This window comes from Bubalus bubalis, chromosome 1 (genome assembly GCF_019923935.1).
Source record: "Bubalus bubalis isolate 160015118507 breed Murrah chromosome 1, NDDB_SH_1, whole genome shotgun sequence".
In the NCBI taxonomy this organism is placed as follows: Eukaryota; Metazoa; Chordata; class Mammalia; order Artiodactyla; family Bovidae; genus Bubalus; species Bubalus bubalis.
The window spans coordinates 125,413,644-125,434,754 of record NC_059157.1 but is presented as its reverse complement, the minus strand read 5'-3'; the positions used below and the strand labels follow the sequence as shown (position 1 = coordinate 125,434,754).

The 21,111-nt window shown below is 45.8% G+C and overlaps 1 protein-coding gene across 9 annotated transcripts in view; it reads right to left on the bottom strand.

Annotated features, from left to right (window-relative positions):
- MASP1 (MBL associated serine protease 1) overlaps positions 1-21,111 on the bottom strand; it is a 66,563-nt gene that overhangs the window by 21,710 nt on the left and 23,742 nt on the right. For 8 of the 9 annotated variants that reach the window (XM_025286691.3, XM_025286713.3, XM_044943699.2 and 5 more), the window contains exons 3-10: positions 17,811-17,988; positions 16,054-16,185; positions 13,749-13,945; positions 11,662-11,809; positions 9,425-9,543; positions 8,411-8,489; positions 1,314-1,451; positions 409-483 (exon numbers count right to left, since the gene is read on the bottom strand). In XM_025286691.3, coding sequence (XP_025142476.3) covers positions 409-483; positions 1,314-1,451; positions 8,411-8,489; positions 9,425-9,543; positions 11,662-11,809; positions 13,749-13,945; positions 16,054-16,185; positions 17,811-17,988 — 1,066 coding nt within the window. Of the gene's footprint in view, positions 1-408; positions 484-1,313; positions 1,452-4,320; positions 5,694-8,410; positions 8,490-9,424; positions 9,544-11,661; positions 11,810-13,748; positions 13,946-16,053; positions 16,186-17,810; positions 17,989-21,111 lie in introns of those variants that run through there. The other variant, XM_006042778.4, reaches the window with a different exon arrangement.

The window sequence follows — 21,111 nt, the reverse complement described above, 5'->3', positions numbered from 1 at the left end:
GGCTACTGTCATGGGGTTGCAAAGAGTCGAACACAACTGAGCAACTTCACTTCACTACCACACAGCGAGTGCTTGAGGAGCAGGTGCCCACTTTCTCACTTTTCCTGGTGCACAGCCGATACAAATATACCAACTTTGTGAGATGAGAAGTCTGGCAGGAAGAGAGCAGAATGGCAGAGAGAGGAGGCAGGAAGTGTCCTGTTGTGATAGAACAGGTTGAACATACAGGCTGGTTTGTTCGAGAAGATGTGAGGCTAGGCTTTTCTGACCTTTGACCATCTAAAGATATCTCTTCAAAAGCAATCAAAGCATCATGCCCCCTACCCCTTACTCCATTAACAGCCAAAGCACCCGTGGACCCAGTGCCTTGCATGGGACCTTGAGGCAGAGAACTTGAGAGCAAGGTACCTGGCAGGCAGGTGGGCTGGCTTCTCCCCAGGACTTCATTCATCCAGACTCCTTGGGCAGAACAGGTATATACACCTGGGTGAGGGAAAAAAGGTTGAAGAAAAAGGAGAACGTGGTTGATTCATAGCACATGGAAAATAGATCTGACCTCTTAATTCCTCCACTGTGAATCACTGCAAGTCTTCCAAAGAGTCTTTCTGATGCTGTTCTCTCTGAGCCAGTCTGGTCTGCAACTTGAAGCATCTTTCTAAAACGGGAATCTGATTTTGTCCTGTCTCTGCTCAAAATCACAATAGCTCCCCATTGGCCTCCAAAATAAATGGCATGCTCTTCAGTATGGTGTCTCTGAGCAATCTGACTCCTGCCTGTGGGGGCCCCGCCCAGACCCTGGAGGGCACTTCTCATCATTAGTCACACAGCTCTGGGTGGCGCACTTGCCCTGCCCCTGCTTCCCCACTTAATAAACCCTTTCATAAACCACAGTCGTGCCTACCATCTCATGAGGCTTACACTAGCTCTGTGAGCTCTGCCACTATTCCTCTTCGAAAGAGAGGACTTGGAGGCTCTGGGAAATTCGGAGCATTTTCTTGGTTCTCATCTGTGGTGGAGGCAGAACTGATTGGCCTTCACATCTTTTTGAGGGTTCCTTTTTTGCGGGGGGCTGTGAGTGTGTCTGTGTGGGTATGTCATATAGGTCCCAGCAGTATGTCATGCTGCTGGGGTGTCATGAAGCTTAACTCTCAGGGTGCAGGCCTGAGGCAGGGAGAGGTGAGGTACGTCTCCAAGGGTTTCTCCTCCCAGTTCCTCTCAAACGATGGCCAGCGGACTGGCTGTGTTAGCCCCCAGCCTAACCCTGAGCCCAAAGTATGAGGAGGGAGTGGGCTGGGTAAGCATGCAGGGCTCACCTGTGATATTGTGTAGCATCTTGTAGTAGGGCCTCTGGCAGGAATATCTGATCTCAGACTTGTATGTGGTGAGGTTGTTCCTGGTGGAGAAGGTGACCACTCCGTTTTCCAGCTCTGCCGGAGCTCCACAGTCCGCAACTGAGAGGGAAGAGAGCAGACCCCTCAGATGGCCTTGCCCCTTCTTCTTGGGGCCACGTGGTGGGTCTGTCCCATACGATGTGCAGGTTGTCTACTGCACACAGCTCCAGAGAGCAATGTTACAGCATTGTATTTGGGGTCTCTCCCATCTGTGATAGTCCTGCTGGGTGGTCAGCTCACCTGGCCTGGTGTCAATTCCAGGGCAGGGGCTGGTCTGCTGAGATTCAAGCAGATCCTAGACTTTTCCCCACCAGGGCCCTCTCCTTGACTTCCAGTTCTATTGTGCAATCCTCTTATCCTCTTCTGTCCAAATATGAAACCCGTGGCTCAGTGAGAAAATTCTGGCTCATATAAACTAAAGAAACTTCACTTCTTCCAGCCCCAACCACATGCTGAGTAAGAGCAGTTACTGTGTTCACTTTGAAGCTTGGCATTTAAGAAAAAACAAAAACAAACAAAAACTCAGCTCCTGCATGCCTGCACAGCCCCACCCTGCTGGCTCCCCACAGGCACAGAAGGCAGGATGGGGGCAGCTGGGGTGAACCAAACTTTCATCTTCACCTGCACATTTTCTCTGGTTGTGGGTGGCTGCTCCTGGGGGCTGGCTGAAGGACAAGACCAAAGATACCTGCTCCTCAGAGGTGGTCTTAGGAGAGCTTGCCAATCTAGGCAAGTCTTGGGAGTTGCCAGCACAAGTCTGCCAGGAGCCAGGACAGGGGCTGAGGAGCCAGTTTGTCAATATCTCTTCAAGGGCCTTGTTAGGGGGTGATGCTCGATTCTAAGGAAATCATAATCTTAGATCAAACAGCCTCTGTCAGAACTGAAGAATCCCAGGGAGCTCAGAACTTCCCAGGGGGAATGGAATCTGAAGTTAGGCAATCTAGAACATCATCTTTACTTACAGATGAGCCAGAGAGGAGACTTGACTGGTCTAAGGTCACACAGTGAATTAGTCAGAGAACTAGACCTGATCTTAAACTCAATGCTTTTTATAAGTAAACCAGACTGACAGTTATTAGAATCTGTTTTCTAGTGAAAATGGCCTATAATCAATATTCTGGGTAAGGCTAGACATTAGCTGTCTGATGTCAGAGGATCACATTCTAAAGCCAGTTTCCTTCCTCCTGAATTTTCTTGGAAAACAGAAACAGGGACAATTTACCTGTGAGATGCTACTCAAAAATTGTGATTTTTTAATATTAGAATTCCAAATTTATCTTTTTTACTGAATAGAGTGTTATCTAGCTTAAAACATAGGTGATCTTAAGAGCCTCCAGCATGGAGGAGAGGGATGAAGGATGGAAGTAAATGCAAGTAGGTACCTCCTATCCACAAGAAAGGCAAACACACCCAGAGAACTGGTTAGTGGTGTTTCCTGGCCTCCAATCCCCCTGGATGAATCACTCCCATTTGTTTTGATCGCCCAAAAGTTGAGACACCCTTCTACTCTGGGAGGGGTGGGGGGCCGTGGGGGCGGGGAAAGTGTGTAAGGGTCAGCACTACGACAGCAAGAGGGAATAATATTTACTATCTAAAACTGTAAACAATTTTACATGTATTTTCCTGATGAGTCTCAAAGCAGCTTTTTCTTCCTCTTTTTTTAGGAAATATCATTGATTAGTGTCTGGATCTTTGTATGAGCCTTGTCTCCCTTAACTTAGGTCTAGCAGTTTATTTTGCCCAAATTATCCTCAAAACCTAGTATCTAGCATTAGGTGGAGCAATTCCAGGGTTAGGTGTTCAAGCCGCTGAGAGCCTGTACGTGTCCAGCACTAGCGGAAATTGTCTGGACTGAGGGTCTGCTTTCACTTCCCTCCAGAGAAGTCACTTGGCCCACTGATGAAGCTGCTCTTACAGCCACACAGAGGGTGTGATAAATAGTGGAAAACAGAGGATCACTGCAGCTTGGATATAGTGAGTGGGGAAGAGGTGCACCTTCTCTCCAGGTCTACATTGGTAGGCAAATTACTGTATCTCTGTGGGACATGGAGACAACTTCCCTTAGCAAGACCCTTTGAGCTCTGCCTGACACAATCCAAGATGCTAGATCACGCCCTGACTCCTCAGTCTATCTTCTTCGCTTGAGGAAGGGTCTTGATGTCTTCTCTAAAGTGCACCTGGTCACTTCCGCACTCTGGACTCAAAATGAGAGAGTCAGTTCCTAGGCAGGTTGATAGGGAGTCTAGGGGTCCCCAAGGACAGCAGGGTCTGGAATTCTCAAGGAGGAAGAAAGGACAATCTTTTTTTCTTTCTCCACATTCCTTAGGATTATATAACAATAATGTATCCTGCCTAAGGACAGTCTTTGGATTCAACCTTCTCTTATCTTAAAATGTAAATTATGGGAGTAGGTCTGATGAGGTCTTTACACCCTCCAGATATTCTTTGGATTATATAACCTCATTGTTAACACTAGCAAGCGGGTACTCTTTCCACCCCCTTCTGATGCCTATGTCAGAAGCTTTCTCTATCTCCTTTATACTTTAATAAAACTTTATTACACAAAAGCTCTGAGCGATCAAGCCTCGTCTCTGGCCCTGGATTGAATTCTTCTCCTCCGGGGGCCAAGAATCCTGGTGTCTTCACGTGATTCAACAACAACCTTTCAAAAATACACTTCTTCCCTCCATTCCCTCGGCCCCCCTTTCTCCTGCGTCTCTGCATGGGGCTCTGCTACCCAGACCCTGTCTTCACTCTCTCTCTTGCTGTGGTTTATTTCCCTTCAGACATGTCTTTCTTGATCCGCCATCCTGAAGATGCTTTGACACAGTCTAGGGGAGTCCTAGGCAACCACACACAATTGGCTCACCTGACCCTCAAGATCCGGAAATGCCCGGCCCAGCCCACCCAGCCCCCAGCCCCATCTTCTGGGCATCCCTCCCGTAGTGCCCTTGTGCTCCAGTGTCAAGGACCCCTCACTGTGCTGCTGCTTTCCCACTCGGGGAAACTCTGTGGTTCATGCTCTGCCCACGCTTTGACCTTGATCAAACATTGCTGCTTCTTGAAAGTATTTTCTCATTCTTTTAATTGGGTACAGCTGCTTCCACATTTTTCTTTGCATGGCCCTTTATTCTTCACCCTCTGATGCATGTATCTTTTGTTTCCTGGTATTGTAATTATTTGGGTTCATATCATATCTTCTGCCTAAATGATGATCCCCTCTATCACACTGAATGCAAGGCCTGTTATCCTTTGTGCTGTTAAAAATATTGATTCAACTGATGATTATTTTTAGTGATTGCCCCAGCTCCTCTCTCAGGGGCACCCTTGACCTAGAATGGCACTTCAGTCTCTGGACCATTCTTTAGCCAAATTTGCAGGATTCTGCCCTCATCAAGAGGCCATTCAATCAGTGAATAAACTAATAAGCAGTCACAGTGTAATGCAAGGGTTCTTTGATATGTCTACCTAGATTTTGTTCAGGCTGAAGTAGAGACTCCCAACCTCTGCAGCCCCTTCTTCATCATTGTCCATAACCCAATGATGTCCCATGACTCCAAAGCTGAACACTGCTGTTTTCAAGTCTGATGCCTATCTTTTGAAAAACTTTAATTAGGAAATTTTCAGAAATGCAAACTTTGTAAGCCCCAGAGGAAAGATCTCCTGGTGATGGGATTTTAGCCCCATTTTAGGTACAGGTGGAAGAGAAACTTTTGGGCATGAGACTAGATCTAGGTTTCCTAAAAACGCACACTATATGAGTTATTGTTAACTTCACCTACTCAGGGTTGTTAAGAAAGTAGCAACAGGTACAAATATTAAAGTCACAAAGTGACTCTGGCCCATTTAACCTTGAGGTGTGGAATAGAAATCAGGGCTCACTTTGACCTGGTCCTCCTAAGCTTTTGAATATAAATTAAATCAAGTGTCTCTAGAATCAAAGCCATTTTTCCTTTCAGAAGAGTATAGTCCACATAGAAGTGCTAAAAAAGGAATCCCCCATTGTCTTTTCATTATTTTCCAGCATAATGTTTAAATGATGGGTGAACCCTCAGAAAGAGAGTTGTTCTCATACACGAGGCAGTTTCAACTGCTTGGGCCTGAGTTGCCTTGTTCAGCATCCATTCTAACCCGCATTGAAATGGGAAATGGAGTGTTGGGAAGATGGGGAAGGATGGAGGAGCCCTGGGACCCAGGGTCTTGTGAGTGGTCCATTCCTGGATGTCTGCACAGTGTGGGGTCCCAGCATTCACTCTGCCACTTGCTCTGACTCAGGTTCGCTTTCCACATCCATTTCCATTTCTGCCACCATGATGAAGATCAAAGAGGGGTTAGGAGGTGCAGAGAAAGGAAGCGGAGAGAAGGGAGAGAGAAAAAGAAGAGAAAGAAAAATTAGCAAGCAAAGCAGAAACGGTTTATGCAGGAAATACAGAAATTGCTCCACCAGAATTGATTAAGAATGCGCAGTGCAGGTAGTCAGTGTGAAGGACAGCTTGGGATTGTGGGATGTGTACCCTTCTGAGAACTCGCACAGTCATAAGTCCTGGCTCGCGGCAATGGTAACATTCTGCTCCCTGAGCAAGCTTTGCATTCATCTGTTCCAAACCCTTATTTGACAGATGGCATCAGAGCAGAGCAAGACTTGTTTGGAGTCACCACAGCAGGTGGAGGCACGGCCAGGACCACAACCCATAATTCCCACTTCCTGTTCCCCTGCAGGTTTCTTCACTGCACATATACACTTCCTGTCTGTCTCAACCCCTTTTCCTGGGGACTCTCAACTTCTCAGTCTTTTTTGCCTTTGCATCTCTCCTAGGACCCAGCACATGCCTGGAACAAAAGTGCTCAATAAATACCTACTCATGGAACAAGCAGAGATGCCGGTGTGTCTGAGAACTGGTATGTGGGAGAACCAGGCCATATTAGGAAGGAAAAAATTCCTCTTTTCCTAATACTTTTGTATATTAATATGTCACATAAAAGTACCATCAAACACATGAGTTGCCCTGCTCTGTCAACACTTCTGTTACCATAAAATGTATGTGTCTCATTAGGGAAAAAAAATTATTACCAAAATTTCCAAAAGCATGAAAGAGAGACCAAAACCTCTTCTTATAAAGGGTGTTGGATGGGGGAGATGAACAAGCTTCTACTGAGTTTTTACTTATTCCTGGTGCACCTTAGGTATGATGTGTACATTAACTCAGTTGTGCTCAGTCATGTCCAACTCCTTTTGACCCCATGGACTGTTGCCTGCCAGGCTCCCCTTTCCCATGGGATTTCCAGGCAAGAATACCGGAGTGGGTTGCCATTTCCTCCTCCAGGAGAACTTCCTAACCCAGGGATTGAGCCCGAATCTCAATTAGTCCTCAGAACAATCAACAATGCTGGAAACTGAGGCCAAATGAGGATGAGCCAGTGGTTCAGGGATGTTGAACTGGTGGAGTCTGGATTGGAATCTAGAACTTCTTGTCTCCAAAGCAATATCCTGTCCTTTCTACCCCTTGTCCTCCGATTCCTTCAGAACGCTCCCTTGCCTTGTCCTGCAGAGTGCTTCACAAAGGCCTCAATCACAGCACCACACAGGAGCCACCTGCTGGAGGAGGTGGCACACGTGTCTGCTGGCATTTGAGTTCTTTACCGTCTGACCTTGTCTTTTTCGTCTGAAATCCCTATGGACTTCTGCATAGGCAACCAGGGGCTTCCCTGGTGGCTCAGAGGTTAAAGCGTCTGCCTGAAATGTGGGAGACCTGGGTTCGATCCCTGGGTCAGGGAGATCTCCTGGAGAAGGAAATGGCAACCCACTTCAGTATTCTCGCCTGGAGAATCCCATGGATGGAGGAGCCTGGTAGGCTGCAGTCCACGGGGTCGCAAAGAGTCAGACGCGATTTCACTCACCTTCACTTAAACGGCTGTTGAAACTTTTTGTTGGAGACATAAAATGCCCCTCTTTCCTACCCTGGGCTCTGACTCCATCCACAATGTCCCATTAAAAAGAAAATTTAAAACAAGCACTTTCCGATCCAAAATTATGCCTGGGATTTGCTTCAGGGGAGCCCCACCCTGAGAGTGTCCCCTTGGGAATGCATCTGCCTGCTTACTGGACCCGAGTCATTTAGGACTAGGGAAGGGAATAGCACTTCAAAGTTTATATAGGGTCATGAAATGGGGCTGGGGCTGGGTGGAGACCCACTCTAGTTCTTGACGTCTCACCTCTCCATTCAAAAATAAATCCTTCTCCTCTCTTTCCCTTCTTCTCTTTCACTTTCTGTCACTATGCCTCCTCCCATCATTTTTGCCACAGATGTCCTCTAAAACTGTGGTCCTTACAAGTCTTGCATTAAAATCACCTGGGTAGCAGGAGAGGGCGTGGTGGCGGTCAGTTTGTATTTTTGCAAAACTTACTGGAGGATTTATATGGATCGCATTATTTCAGAACCACTGGGATATATTCTAGAATATTAAGGCTAGTCCAAACTTCTTTGTAGCTGAGGTGAAGGATCTTATCCACGATCACAGCATGGGTTAGAAGCAGAGCCAAGGCAAGAACTCTGGGTTCCAAGAATCCCTGCTTCGCGCAGGTCCGCTGTGCTGATCTCACCACCCTGCCTTCACAGCCGTCCCAGGAGACAGCGGATACAGCTGATGGCCACTTAAAGACGGTCAAGGTCACCAGCGCCAAAATAGTGTCCTGTATTAGCAAATGCCAGAGCTAGTTTCAAACGTGGAGACAAGCTATTCCTCTAGCAAATTTGGCAACCTGTCTGCAGGCAGAGGTAAAATTAGTATTTGGAAAGCAAACTGGGACTCACAAGCAGTGTCTTTTGAAATCCTAACACCTTACTGCTGAAAGGAACATTTGAGAGCTTTTCATCCAACCGACTGTGTCTGTAAAATTCCTGCCCCATCCCTCTCAGGGTGCACTTGCTAGGCTCCCCCCACCCCGTGTGGGCTCTGCTCACATCCCCCCAGTGCTGGGGGCTCATGACCCTTATAACCAGCCAACAGTGTGTTCTTACTTTTACAGGTGGGAATCTTGCTACTCCACGTCCCGTCCTTCAGACACTCCATCTGGAATGTGTCCATCTCCACATTATCCTAGGAAGAAGCATGAAGAAGGGGAGGAAAGGAGGAGGAGTGGGTTGGTGACTGTTTCCCAGTGTAACCAGCTCACTCTCCAGAGCTGGCTGTTCTCCGCTGGGCTTTCCCAACGGGGGCCTCCGAGGGCTTGAAATCAAGGGGAGTACAGACACTGAGTTCATGCCGCCCATTCCTACTCTGGAGAGACACCTAGTGCCTGGGCGGGGCTGGGGGGGAGCCGGTGTTGGTTGGGGGCTGGGCAGCTGTCTGTGAAGGGACACCTGTATTGGTGACGCCTTCTTCAGAGCTGTGGTTCTCAAACCTCACTCAGTGAGCATCAGTGTCGCAGGCCCCCTCCCAGAGTTTCTGGATCAGTGACTCTGGCCTGGGAACCAAGCCCTTGCATTTCTAACTAGTGATGTGCTGGTGTGGTGGGGACCCCACTTGGATTATCATTCCATGAGAGCAGCAGTCCACTAGCTTGGCTTACACTGGACTCACCTAGGCAACGTAACAGACAAAATGATCACGGGCCCCGCCCCAGATTCTACTTGATCTCAGGTGGGGCCTGGGAGGTGGTTTTGTTAAGTTAACTAGTGGATTCCTAGGAGAACCACTGTTGCAGAGAATGAGCAATGCTCACCTGCCACCTTTAAAAGCTCAGCTTCTGTCCCAGGGCTACTCGGTAAGCCTGATGAACTTTGTTAAGGCTGTTTGTACTGACTGTCAGGCTAAATGGATATTTTGCTCGGACTTTTGTACCACTTTCAGAAGGGAGAGTCTGGGACACATGCTTTGAATTTTCAGAAGGCTGGAATTTTTGGCGCATTGTGGGAAAGCTTGGAAATACCGTGGTGGGACCAGGACAAGCTCTGGAAGCCCATCCGCCCTGGGAGGCTCTGGGGAATTTCTCTAGCCTGGAGACCCACCCCACCCCTGGCAGGACCCTGTACCTTCAGCACTTTGTAGCCTGTGTCACAGCTGATGAGCACCTGGTCTTTGAAGGAATACGTGGTTTGCAAGGGTTCGATTTTCCCATGGACAGGAGGCTGCAGCTTGGGGCACTCATTCCCTGGTGGGGAGCAATGAAAGGAGTAGGTGAGAAAACAAAGGAAAGGGTGGTTATGAGAAGCCTTTCCCTAGAATTCAAGGCCTGATGGAGGTGGGAAAGAACACATGAAAACTGCACCCCCAGGGCATGGGGGCCTAGACCTACCAGGCCCTGTAGAAGGCTTACTTTGGACACTTGAGCAGGTCACTTTCCAACTTGGACCTTTATTTCCTCATCTGTAAAATGAGGTGGTTTGCCAGATGATTTCATCAAAACTCAGGGTAGGAAAAGGTATTAAATGTCTGAGCGTAACTCTTGTCTGATGTTTCCTTTCCATCTTCCACAGTAGGCCTGTGGGACACTTCCCCAGGGACGAGGAGCTCAGTACCCACCAGTGTGCACCTTTCATACTAGACTCCTCCAATAAGAGGAACAGAATTTTCATATTCGGCTGAAATTTACACCCTTGAAGTTTTTACTCAGTGGGAGTAGTGGGCTCTTTTGGGCCACTCACGATGACCCCACTCTTTCTTCCCAAGATCATTCTTCACAGTGCTAGAGAGACTGTGATTTGCACTTCAAAAGGCTAAACTGGATAGAATTCCTATGCCTGATGTATTTCCTGGATTATTCTCCCTCATTAATATCCTCTTCCTGCCTCTCCCCACAAGCAGGCACTGAAGCTGGTGATGAGCCAAGGCCAGGATATAGCGTCTTTGCACTGTGTTAGGCACACCCAGCTGTGGTCCTGCCGCCGCCCCTCTTCCTCCAGTTACTGTACGCCCCTTGGTCAAGTAACTCCAGCGGGGTTTGGACCAGGACCGGGTGCCTCAAGGTATTGGGCGATGAGGCCTGTGGGCTTTGTCACTCTGGGTGCACAAGGAGGAAAGCACCATGATGAAACATTTTGTACTAGAGGCTTACACCCAAATCTCTGCCCCAGACTTTAGAAGGCCTGGGGCTGGAAGGATCCTCTCCAGGCCCAGTCCATCACAGTGTGAAGTTCTGGAAACTTTTTTTTTTTGAAAATTATAGTTTAAAAAAAATTATTTATTTTATTGGAGTCTAATTGCTTTACAATGTCGTATTGATTTCTGTTGTACAACAAAGTGAATCAGCTATATGTATACATTTATCCCCTCTCTCCATCCCCCACCCCCATACTGTCTATCTAGGTCACCACAGAGCACCGAGTTGAGCTTCCTGTGCTTTATAGCAGGTTTCCACAAACTATCTATTTTAGATAAGGTAGTACATGGGATCGCAACTGAGCAACTTCACTTTCACTTTTCACTTTCCTGCATTGGAGAAGGAAATGGCAACCCACGCCAGTGTTCTTGCTTGGAGAATCCCAGGGACGGGGGAGCCTGGTGGGCTGCCGTCTATGGGGTCGCACAGAGTCGGACACGACTGAAGTGACTTAGCAGCAGCAGCAGCAGTACATATATGTCAATCCCAATCTCCCAATTTGTTCCACCCTCCCCTTTCCCCCACCCCGTGTCTGCATGTCTATTCTCTTATGTCAGCATCTCTATTCCTGCCCTGGAGATAGGTTCATCTGTACCATTTTTCCTAGGGCATATACTCTGAGAAAACCATAATTCAAAGTGACATGTGTACCCCCGCGTTCACTGCAGCACTATTTACAATAGCCAGGACATGGAAGCAACCTAAATGTCCATCGACAGATGATTGAGAAAGATGTGATGCATATATACAATAGAATATTACTCAGCCATAAAAAGGAACGAAATTTGGTCATTTGTAGAGATGTGGATGGACCTAAAATCTGTCATACAGAGTGAAGTAAGTCAGAAAGAGAAAAACAAGTATCATATACTGATGCATATATGTTTTCTGTTTTTAAAAATCTCCCCACATGATTCTGAAGTGCAGCCAGTTTTGAAAAAGTCTTATCCAAACCCACCATCATTGCTGCCCTTTTTCCTATTTATAGATGAGAAACTAGTAAGCAGAGAGAATCTGCCTTGGTCCCAAGCTGCTCAGTGGCAGGGTTGGGAGTCCTGCCACATCCCCGGAGGAGCCCAGGCCAGCACCCCCTCACACTCCCTGGCTGCTACACCATGAGGGCTGAGCATGGAAGCCAGGTGTGACCCAGGAGGGGAGAGGCTGTGTTACCTGTCGCCCTGTATGACAGCCTCCAGCCCCGGTTCTCCCCCGAGTTGTCACTGCGAAACAGGATCTGGACACTGTGGCTCTGGGTATTGATGGGTTCTGGGGCTTTCTCTCCACAGAAGGGTCCCAGAACTTTTGGACCGGCTTTAATCTGTGAGGGGCAAGATAGAAAAAAAGCAGAGTCACACCTGAGTGGCAGTGACTGCTTCTGGGATCATCGCTACTCTGCACCCAGGGTTTTCTGGAAGCTTCCATGTGAGTCCATGGTGTTCACTCACATTCTTAGTGGGCATTACCACTCACCAATGGGTTCCATCTCCACTCTGCCATTCACAGATTACAATGACCTTGGAAGTGGACAAGGCAGGTTGATTTTCCTCTCCTCAGAGATGAACATATTATGGTTCAGAGAGGGGCAGAGCCCTGTCCAGGTACACAGGACAGAAAATGCCCCTGCTTGCAAAAATCCTGCAGTCTAGTCCGGGCAGACTAATAGATAATAATAATAAAAAAAAATTACCAGCTGTAGTAAGTATCACAAAAATAATCAGGGTGATATATAACATACATATATAATATAAATGTATGCTATATGTTTATAATTTAAGTAGTAAAATCTATGTAGTCTCTATAATTTTCATCATTAATATAGTAGATGTTGTTTAGTTGCTAAGTCATGTCCAACTCTTTTGTGACCCCATGGACTGCAGCCCACCAGGCTCCTCTGTCCATGGAATTTTCCAGCCAAGAATACTGGAATGGGTTGCCATTTCCTTCTCTAGGGGAATCTTCCCTACCCAGGGATCGAACCCCTGTCTCCTACATGTGTCTCCTGCATTGCAGGTGGATTCTTTACCACAATACCACCAGGGAAGAAGCTTCAGTATAATAGATAATAACTTTAAATAGTTAGGGAAGGCCTCTTTGTGGAGGTAACATTGGATTTGAAATGTAGGTTGAGTAGGAACTTGTCATTTGGAGAGGAGGGGAGAATACTTTCCAGGCAGGGAAAACAATGTATATAAAGGTTGAGGCCAAAAGTGGGAGAGAGCCTGGTAAGTATCAAGAGCAGGAAGGAAGCCAGTGAGGCTGGAGGAGAGGGAATGCCGTGGCTTGAGGATGGGAAGGCAGCCACAGGCCATACTGTGTTGAGGAATTCATGTTTATTCCAAGTACAATCTTGATATAACCTGGCTTTTATAAAATTTACCCTGGATGCTAGAAGAGAACATACCATGCAGAGCAAGAGTGGATGCCAGAAAACCCTCCAGGTAGCTTTGCAGCTGACCAGAGAAAGCAGGGATTGGACTCAGGTAGAGGCAGCGGAGATGGAGAGAAGGAAGAGGCACTCTGGGCTGGTCCAGATTTCCAGCCCCCAGGCCTGGGTCCTGCCTCTGCTTTAACTCTTTCTCCTTCCTCCTCTGAGGATCAGCACTTCTTAATCCTCATTTGATGACTTCTATAATCCTGGGTATATCTTCATCTTGTCACCCTTACTGTGGTGAGGGGGACAGTGAAGCCCCTAGAGTTACCTGCCTAATGATAAGCTCATAGCATAGCAGCTGGGATATAATGCATGGTAGACAGAGTTCTGGGCCTCCCTTGCGGCTCAGATGGTAAAGAATCTGTCTGCAATGTGGGAGACCCGGGTTCCATCCCTGGTTTGGAAAGATCCCTTGGAGGAGGAAACCCACTCCAGTATTCTTGCCTGGAAAATTCCATGGATAGAGGAGCCTGATGGACTACAGTCCATGGGGTCATAAAGAGTCAGACATTTTTTGACTGAATGACTAACACACACAGACAGAGTTCTAAGATGGTCCCCATGATCTTCACCCTGGTGTCACTTCATGATGATATTATGTTACCTGGCAGAAGGGATTTTTCAGGTGGGGCAAAGGGCTGATTTGGGATCAGGGAAGTTCCCTAGACTGGGTCCAATGAAGGTGGTGGATGTTATTTTAAATAATTACTTTTTAGGAAGCCACCTGCTTGGCCCTCTATCCTGGAAGAAGGTAGAGAATGTCAATTTCCCCAATTCAGCCAAGATTCGTCAGTATCCCCAGGGCATATAGCCACTGCTATCTTACCTTGATGTAGTCATAAGGGCAGGACACCTCAGGATGGTCCTCAATGTCGAAAATGTCCTCAAACTGCAGGCTGATCATGAAACCCTCCTCTAGCTCAATGGTGTAGAGGCATTCGGAGCTCTTGGGGTAAGGGCTGGGGAAGTCGGGGCTGGTGATCATGCCGGTCCGCTGGGTGAAGAGGTTGTCACTGCACTCCACTGTGGGAAGCACATGGGAGCAAAGTGGTACACCACACTCATGGCCGCAGCATCCCGTTTCTTATCTGCTATGGTACAATTTTCCCAGTGGTTCTGAGAGGCAAGTGGGGGAAGGAGTCACTATCCCCATTTTACAGATGGGGAAACTGAAGTTCAGTGAGGGGAAGATTTACTCAAGGTCACACAACCAAGTAATTTTCAGGGTTAAGACTCAAAGGCAGTGAGTGTGATATACCTTTTTGTCCAATTCTCTGATCTTGGTGTGGGGCATGAGGGGTCTCAGATGAAAGGTTTTGAGATGTGTGGTCAGGGAGAGGATCTTCTCCTCTTTTGTGCTGCTCTCCCCTCAGCCCAGGACTCCATGAGATCTCTGCTCAAAGCCATCCTTGATCCCTCATTAACACAGGACCCTCACACATACCCTCACTCTCTGGCCCCTGGCCTTGCCTTGTTTCTCTTCACGCTGTTGACCATTGCTTGCATTGTGAAATGTATTTCTTGGTGGATTTTCCTGCCCCCACAAGTTCCCTGAGCTCAGGGAGTCTGCTCTGTTCCCCATCACAGTTGCAACCCAGCAACCAGTGTCTTGGATCCTGGCCATGGCTTAACCCTGCAAAGGCCCTGTTATATGCCATTGAACCATTGTCCTTGGATCTGGCATGTCAGTTCTTTCTGGTCATTTGTAAATGAGAAAACTGTGGCCCAGAAAGGGGGCATAGCTAACCCTAAAGTCCCTCAGTTACAAGCTACAGAACAAGGTTTAGAGTGGTCTCTGAATCCCTGTGCTTTAATATTCTACCCCAAGCATTTTCATGGGGATGACATTGCTCCCAGAGGGGCCAAAGTTGGTTCTTGGAGAGGGGAAGTTGTTACTCTTTTTATGCATAACACACAGGCAGACATATAGTACATTAACATATATACAGGGTATTTGTGCTATTAAATTTCATGGGTGAGACAATTAAGAACAGAAAAAGGCTCTTGGGGGGCAGAAGCAAAAATGAAAAACAGGATTCATAAACATTGCTCAGTCTTAGCCCCTCTGTGGTCAGCACATGGTAGATACTCAATAAATACTTACTGAATGAAAACCATGGAAAATACAACCCTCTTCAAGAAAACTCAGGTATGTGCCTGCTTTATACGGAGGGGTTTTATTCAGAAGTAAAAGTTTTTGAAGGAGGAAGGAAAAGACATCCTGTTTCTCACATGCCCTCCCCCAACGCTCCCTCACTCAGCTTCCAAGTGGTCTTTCTGGGACCCACATCTTTACCCTGCAGTCATACTGATCCTACTGGCAACTCCCCAAACATTCCGAATCCTGTCATGCTTCTGAATGTTTGCAGAAGCTGTTCTCTCTGCCTGTCATGCCCTCCCTTTCCTTGTTCTTTTTCCTTCATCAAGGGCATCATCTCTGGGAAATGCTTGCTCACTTGGTGGAGACTCAGGTCTGACGGTGCCACACCCACACTTCATTTACAACACTTACTAGATTTTATTATTTGCCTGTGTGGCTATTACCCGCTAGCCAGGAGGTCCTCCTGGAAATGTCTGGGTCCTCCTACTTCTCCCTCCCCACCTCAGCCTGGATACTATGGCAGAGAAGGCACGTGGATGAGAGGGGAGAGCAAAGGGAGCAAGAAGGAAAGGGATGTTTTCTTGCTGTCTTATCTTTGTCTCCCTCTCTCCCCTTCTCTCTCTTGCACTGGGGTTCTCTCTATCACAATATAAAAGTGAGAGGCCAGGGAAGAGCAGAAAAAAAGGAGCTGGTGGGTAAAACCTAGTGCAGGGTTCAGACCTGGGAAACTTGGGTTTTCCCTTGACTTGGCCTGTTACTTACAGGAGGAGAGGAAATAGGGACTAAAGAGCAGATAGCCCTGCTCCCCAGGAAGAAAGATGGCCTAGAGGCCAGGGCTTCTCAAATGCAGTTCTCTGAGAATCTGAACCCGACTTCCAGGCTGGTGGGCATTTCAGCATCTTTATCCTTGTGGTCTGATTGCACTTTTAATTGTTCCTACTGCCTGTCCATCCTTCCTCTGAGCCTCCCCTCATCTTACTGGAAAATATGACTCCTAACAGTGATGCACAGAATCAGTGCTGGGCCCCACCTCGGCAGGTCCTGTTGTCTGTGTGGAGAATGTAGCCGAAGCGACAGGAGCAGTAGTAGCCGCCGATGTAGTTGTGGCAGTAGTGGTCACAGGACAGCTCCTCGTCCTCCCGCTCCGTGCACTCATCCACATCTGTAGGGCAGGTAGAGCCTCTCACAACCAATTCAAGTGTGATGGTGAAGAGAACAGCCAACGTTTACAGAGCACTCAGTGGAGCCACTCACTTTGTTGGGAGATACCTCCATTGTCTCATTTAAGCCTCACCTAAGCCTCCAATCACAAATGAGGAGACTTACCCAAGGTCACAGAAAACCTGGTCAAACCTGGGCAACCTGACTCCTGGTGGTGCCACTGTTCTCTAACAGTTGTGATGACAGCAAGCAGGACGGTTATGACCCCCTTTTTATAGATGAAGAAACTGAGACTTAGAGCCATTAAAGAACTTACTCCAAGTCACACAGATAGTAAGTGGAGTCCTCATTCAAATCAAGGTGGGCTGGCTCTAAAATCTGGGTTTTTAACCTCTCCTCCATGTTGCTTCTCTCTTTCTAAGTTTCTAAGGTGGGTCAAGCCCTATCTTAGGCATTGGAAATATAAAGATAAAAAGATGTATGTTCTCAACCCAATTTGAACACATATTTCTTCCCAAAAGATACAGGAATGGCCAAGAAGCTTACACATGAACAGATACTCAGCATCACTAGGTGCCAGGAAAGTGCAAACTAAAACCATAATGAAGTACCAACGCATGTCCTCTGGAATGGTTAAATTTTTTTTTTTTAATTGATGACATCAAATGTTGGTGAGGATATAGAGCAGCCAGAACTCTCATATGTTGGTGGAGGGATACAAAATGGTGCAAACACTGTGGAAAAAGACTGTAAGACAATTTCTTATAGACCTAGACATACACCTACACTATGATTAAGCAATTTTGCTCCTAGATATAAATATATATCCCACAGAAGTGAAACATATGTTTACAAAATGGCTTGTACAAAAAAGTTTGTGGAAATTTTATTAATGAGATCCAAAAAATGGATAGAACCCAGGTGTCTGTCAATAGGAGAATGAATAAATAGATTGTAGTATATTTATATAATGGAAAATTACTCTGCCAGGAAAAGAAACAGTTACTAATGAATTGGAATATTAACGAAAATCAAAAACTTTGTGCTGAGTAAAATATTTCTCATCTCCAAAATATAATCGTATGTGTTTATTTATATTAAGTTTTGCAAGAGGCAAAACTAATCTATGGTGGTGGAAAACATGAGGACTGTTGTGGTGACCTCTAAAGAGGTTGGGGTGTGGTGTAATTGGAGAGGAGCATAAAGGAACTTTGGGGGTTAATGGTAAAGCTCAACATCTTGTTAGAGATTCAGTTATGTACAAATGTAAATTTTTCAAAGCTTAACAAATGTACTTAAGATTTATGCATTTCATTGAATATACAGATTTTACATGAAAAGAAGAAACTGTGAATAGCTGTTGAACCCTAGATAAATAATATGCATGCTAAAGTATTTAGGAAGAAGAGTACTGATGTCTGCAATTTATTTTGAAATGTGTCAAAAAAAATGAATTGATGGATAGAGGATAGATAGATGGATAGATGTGCGATAGACCAAACGCAGTAAGACATTAATGGTAGAATTTATGTAGTAGGTGTTCATTTTAAAGAAGAGAGCACAAGACACTTAATTTTGAGAGAGAAAGGGAGACGTGGGGATGAGTCACCCACTTCTCCAACTTACCCACAGCCACGTAGTGGGCATCAAATCCTGTGAATCGCTCTTCATCGGAGAAATCTGACCGGAAAGTGATGGACATAAAGGAGCCGGGGGAGAGAACCACTTCCTGGCCAGGGGTTTGTTCTGTGTCCGTGGTCTCCCTGCCACAGAAGGTTGCCAGCACCTGGTCTTCAGTTTCTACCTTTAGGGTCAAAAAGAAAGGGAACATGATGTGCAGCTTCCCAAATTAGCTTCTCTGCTGGTCTTAAGGAGAAAAGACAGAGGAGCTGCCCACAAGTGGACCAGGCAGCCTGGGAAGCCCAAAGAAAGAGGCTTAGGAATTCTAGAATTTGAGGAAAGACACATTACAGGTTAAGCCAATGTGTCTGTCCTCTCCCCGTTTCATTCATTTTGTTTAAGTCCATCAGAAGTAGCTTCACATTAGTCCTGTTGGCAACAAAATGGCTTATTTGTTAAAATAAAAAAAAATTCAATGTTAAAATAAATTTTCATATTTAATAAAACAGAAGAGTTAGATTTCACAGATGGATTCTAGATACAACAGGAACTTACATTTCCAGGAAAAGAAACTTTATACACAATATAAGTCATTCATTGAGAATTCAGTGTGTGCCAACCACGGAACAAAGTGTGGGATGGGGATGATGGGAGATGACTAAGCCATTGAGCTGTGCATGCGGAAGGGCTTCTCAGGTCTCTCAGTAGTAAAGAACCCACCTGGCAATGCAAGACACACAGATGCTTGGGTTCAATCCCTGGGTCAGGAGGATCCTCTGGAGTAGGAAATGGCAACCCACTCCAGTATTCTTTCCTGGAAAATTCCATGGACAGAGGAGCCTGGCAGGCTACAGTTCATGGGGTCGCAAAAAGCTGGACACAGCTAAGCGACTGAGCACACACATGCCCATGGGGAAGCAGTGTTCAGATGGCGGAAAACAGACAGAGCTATCATACAGTGTGACAAGTGTCTTGTGAAGGATGTACTCAGAAGGAGGCAAAAGATCCCCATTGGAATATAAGCTACGGGAAGGCGAGACTTTTAGTTAATTAATTACTTTATTATTGGTATATTTGAGCTTTATTTTTTAATTGATACATTATCTATATCAGAATTGGAATTTTTAAAAATGTAAATTGTAAATAAACATTGTAAATAAACCATGTGTTTAGTTACAATGTATTAGTTTCAGGTGTAAAGTGATTCAGTTACACACACACACATATTCTTTTTCAGATTCTTTTCCAGATTCTTTTCTTTACAGTTATATCTTCAGTGCATGGAATAGGACCTAGAATATAGCAGTTATCCAATAAATATTTGTCAGCCAGAACTAAAAGTGCAAGACCTAGTCTGAGAACAATGAGAAGCCAGAAATTTTGTGGGGATTGTAGGAAAAGATATATTTGGAGGCATAGGTTGAAACTAGATTATTATTGACCTTGAATCACGTAACAAGTGACTTGAAATCCCATGGACAGAGGAGCCTAGTGGGCTACAGTCCATGGAATTGCAAGAGAGTCGGGCACGGCTTAGCGACTAAACAACAAAAAGGCAAGTCACGTAATCAGAACTATATTTAATAGGTAGTCTTACTAATACAGAAACTACTGGAATCACCCCAAAATAGTTGCATTTTTTTTAAGACTCAGCTGCAAAAATTGCCTATTTGCTAAAGAATTCCCTATTTTGCAAGAGCCAGGGGCCCTGGGTAGATTCAGAAACCCAAGGAGAGATTCTAAACTGGTTGTCTAAAGCAGATTTTGTGTGTTCGGTTTGGGAAGCAGTGTTGTAGCTGGCTGGTATATTTTTATGACTACCATACTTTGCTTACCGACCATTCTATCATTTATACCTATCTCGATCCTTTTAGGACTTCCCTCGTGGCTCAGTCGGTAAAGCGTCTGAAGCATTTCTATCTGCATCCTCCAGATTGATGTTTTAGCCAAGATGCATGAGAAAAATCTGACCAAGAATGATGTCTGCTGCCTTTCAAAGTCTTTAAAGGAAAGTTCTCAAAGGCTGCCTATCTCTAGTAGCTTCTAATGAATTGTTTTGTTCATTAGCTTAGTGTGTCAGAAGTATCTTGACATTTGACACTTCTGTTTTGAAACTAATGATTTATTTATTTAAAATAAGTGGGAGCTTTAAAGGAAAACAATTTGCCCTGGCAACAAAACATGAGGACAATTAATCACTAACTTTGGGAATTGAAGTGTAAACAGAAGATGAGATCATGGCTTTGCTATGTTTTCCTCTACTCTGCAGATACTAGCCAAACTCACACCAGCCTTATTGCTGTAGAGTGTTCCAACCTGCACAGAGCTGAAATGTCACTTTCTTGAACATCTCAGCTGCTTTGTTGTTTTGATGATCTGAGTTTTCCAGGTAGCTGAAGTTTTACCTATGATTTTTTAAAAAACTGGGGTGTTTGTAAGTGTAATGCTTTTCAAAGCGCTTTATTCAAATCCCTGCTTTCTCAGGTAAAATATACTAATCCTTCTTGGTGATCCAAGGACAGTGTTATGAACATCAAGTTTCTTGGGGATATTGGGTTTTGTAATGTTGCTTGCCCTTCATTGAAAGCCCCCAGACTATAAAGCCTTTGCAATTCTTATATCTTCTTTATGTAGACAGGGTTTTATTTACCGTTTTAAATTCAGGTAGAAATTCATTCAGAGAAGGCAATGGCACCCCACTCCAGTACTCTTGCCTGGAAAATCCCATGGACGGAGGAGCCTGGTGGGCTGCAGTCCATGGGGTCGCTAAGAGTCGGACACGGCTGAGCGACTTCACTTTCACTTTTCACTTTCATGCATTGGAGAAGGAAATGGCAACCCACTCCAGTGTTCTTGCCTGGAGAATCCCAGGGACAGGGGAGCCTGGTGGGCTGCCGTCTATGGGGTCGCACAGAGTCGGACACGACTGAAGCAACTTAGCAGCAGCAGCAGCAGAAATTCATTAAGCTTCTATCATTAGAATTTTATGAGAATAAGACTAAATACATAAAGAGTGAGGGTCTGAGAGGAGGCTTCTTCTATGAGTAACCACATGAGCTGGAATGCACTATCTCGGTGACCTCTGCATTGGAGCAAAATGTATGGACCTGGCTGTTAGAGGTCCGGACCCCTATTTCTGACTCCACCAAAAAGTGGTATATGGCTGACTCCTGTAGTGCTCAATTATCCACCTGGTAAACTAGGGGTTTGAACAAGCTGAGTTCTACGTTCTCTTCCAGTCCTGACATGCTAGTATTCTAACAAGGCATTATATCCATACATTAAATAAACCAACTAGAGCAGGGGT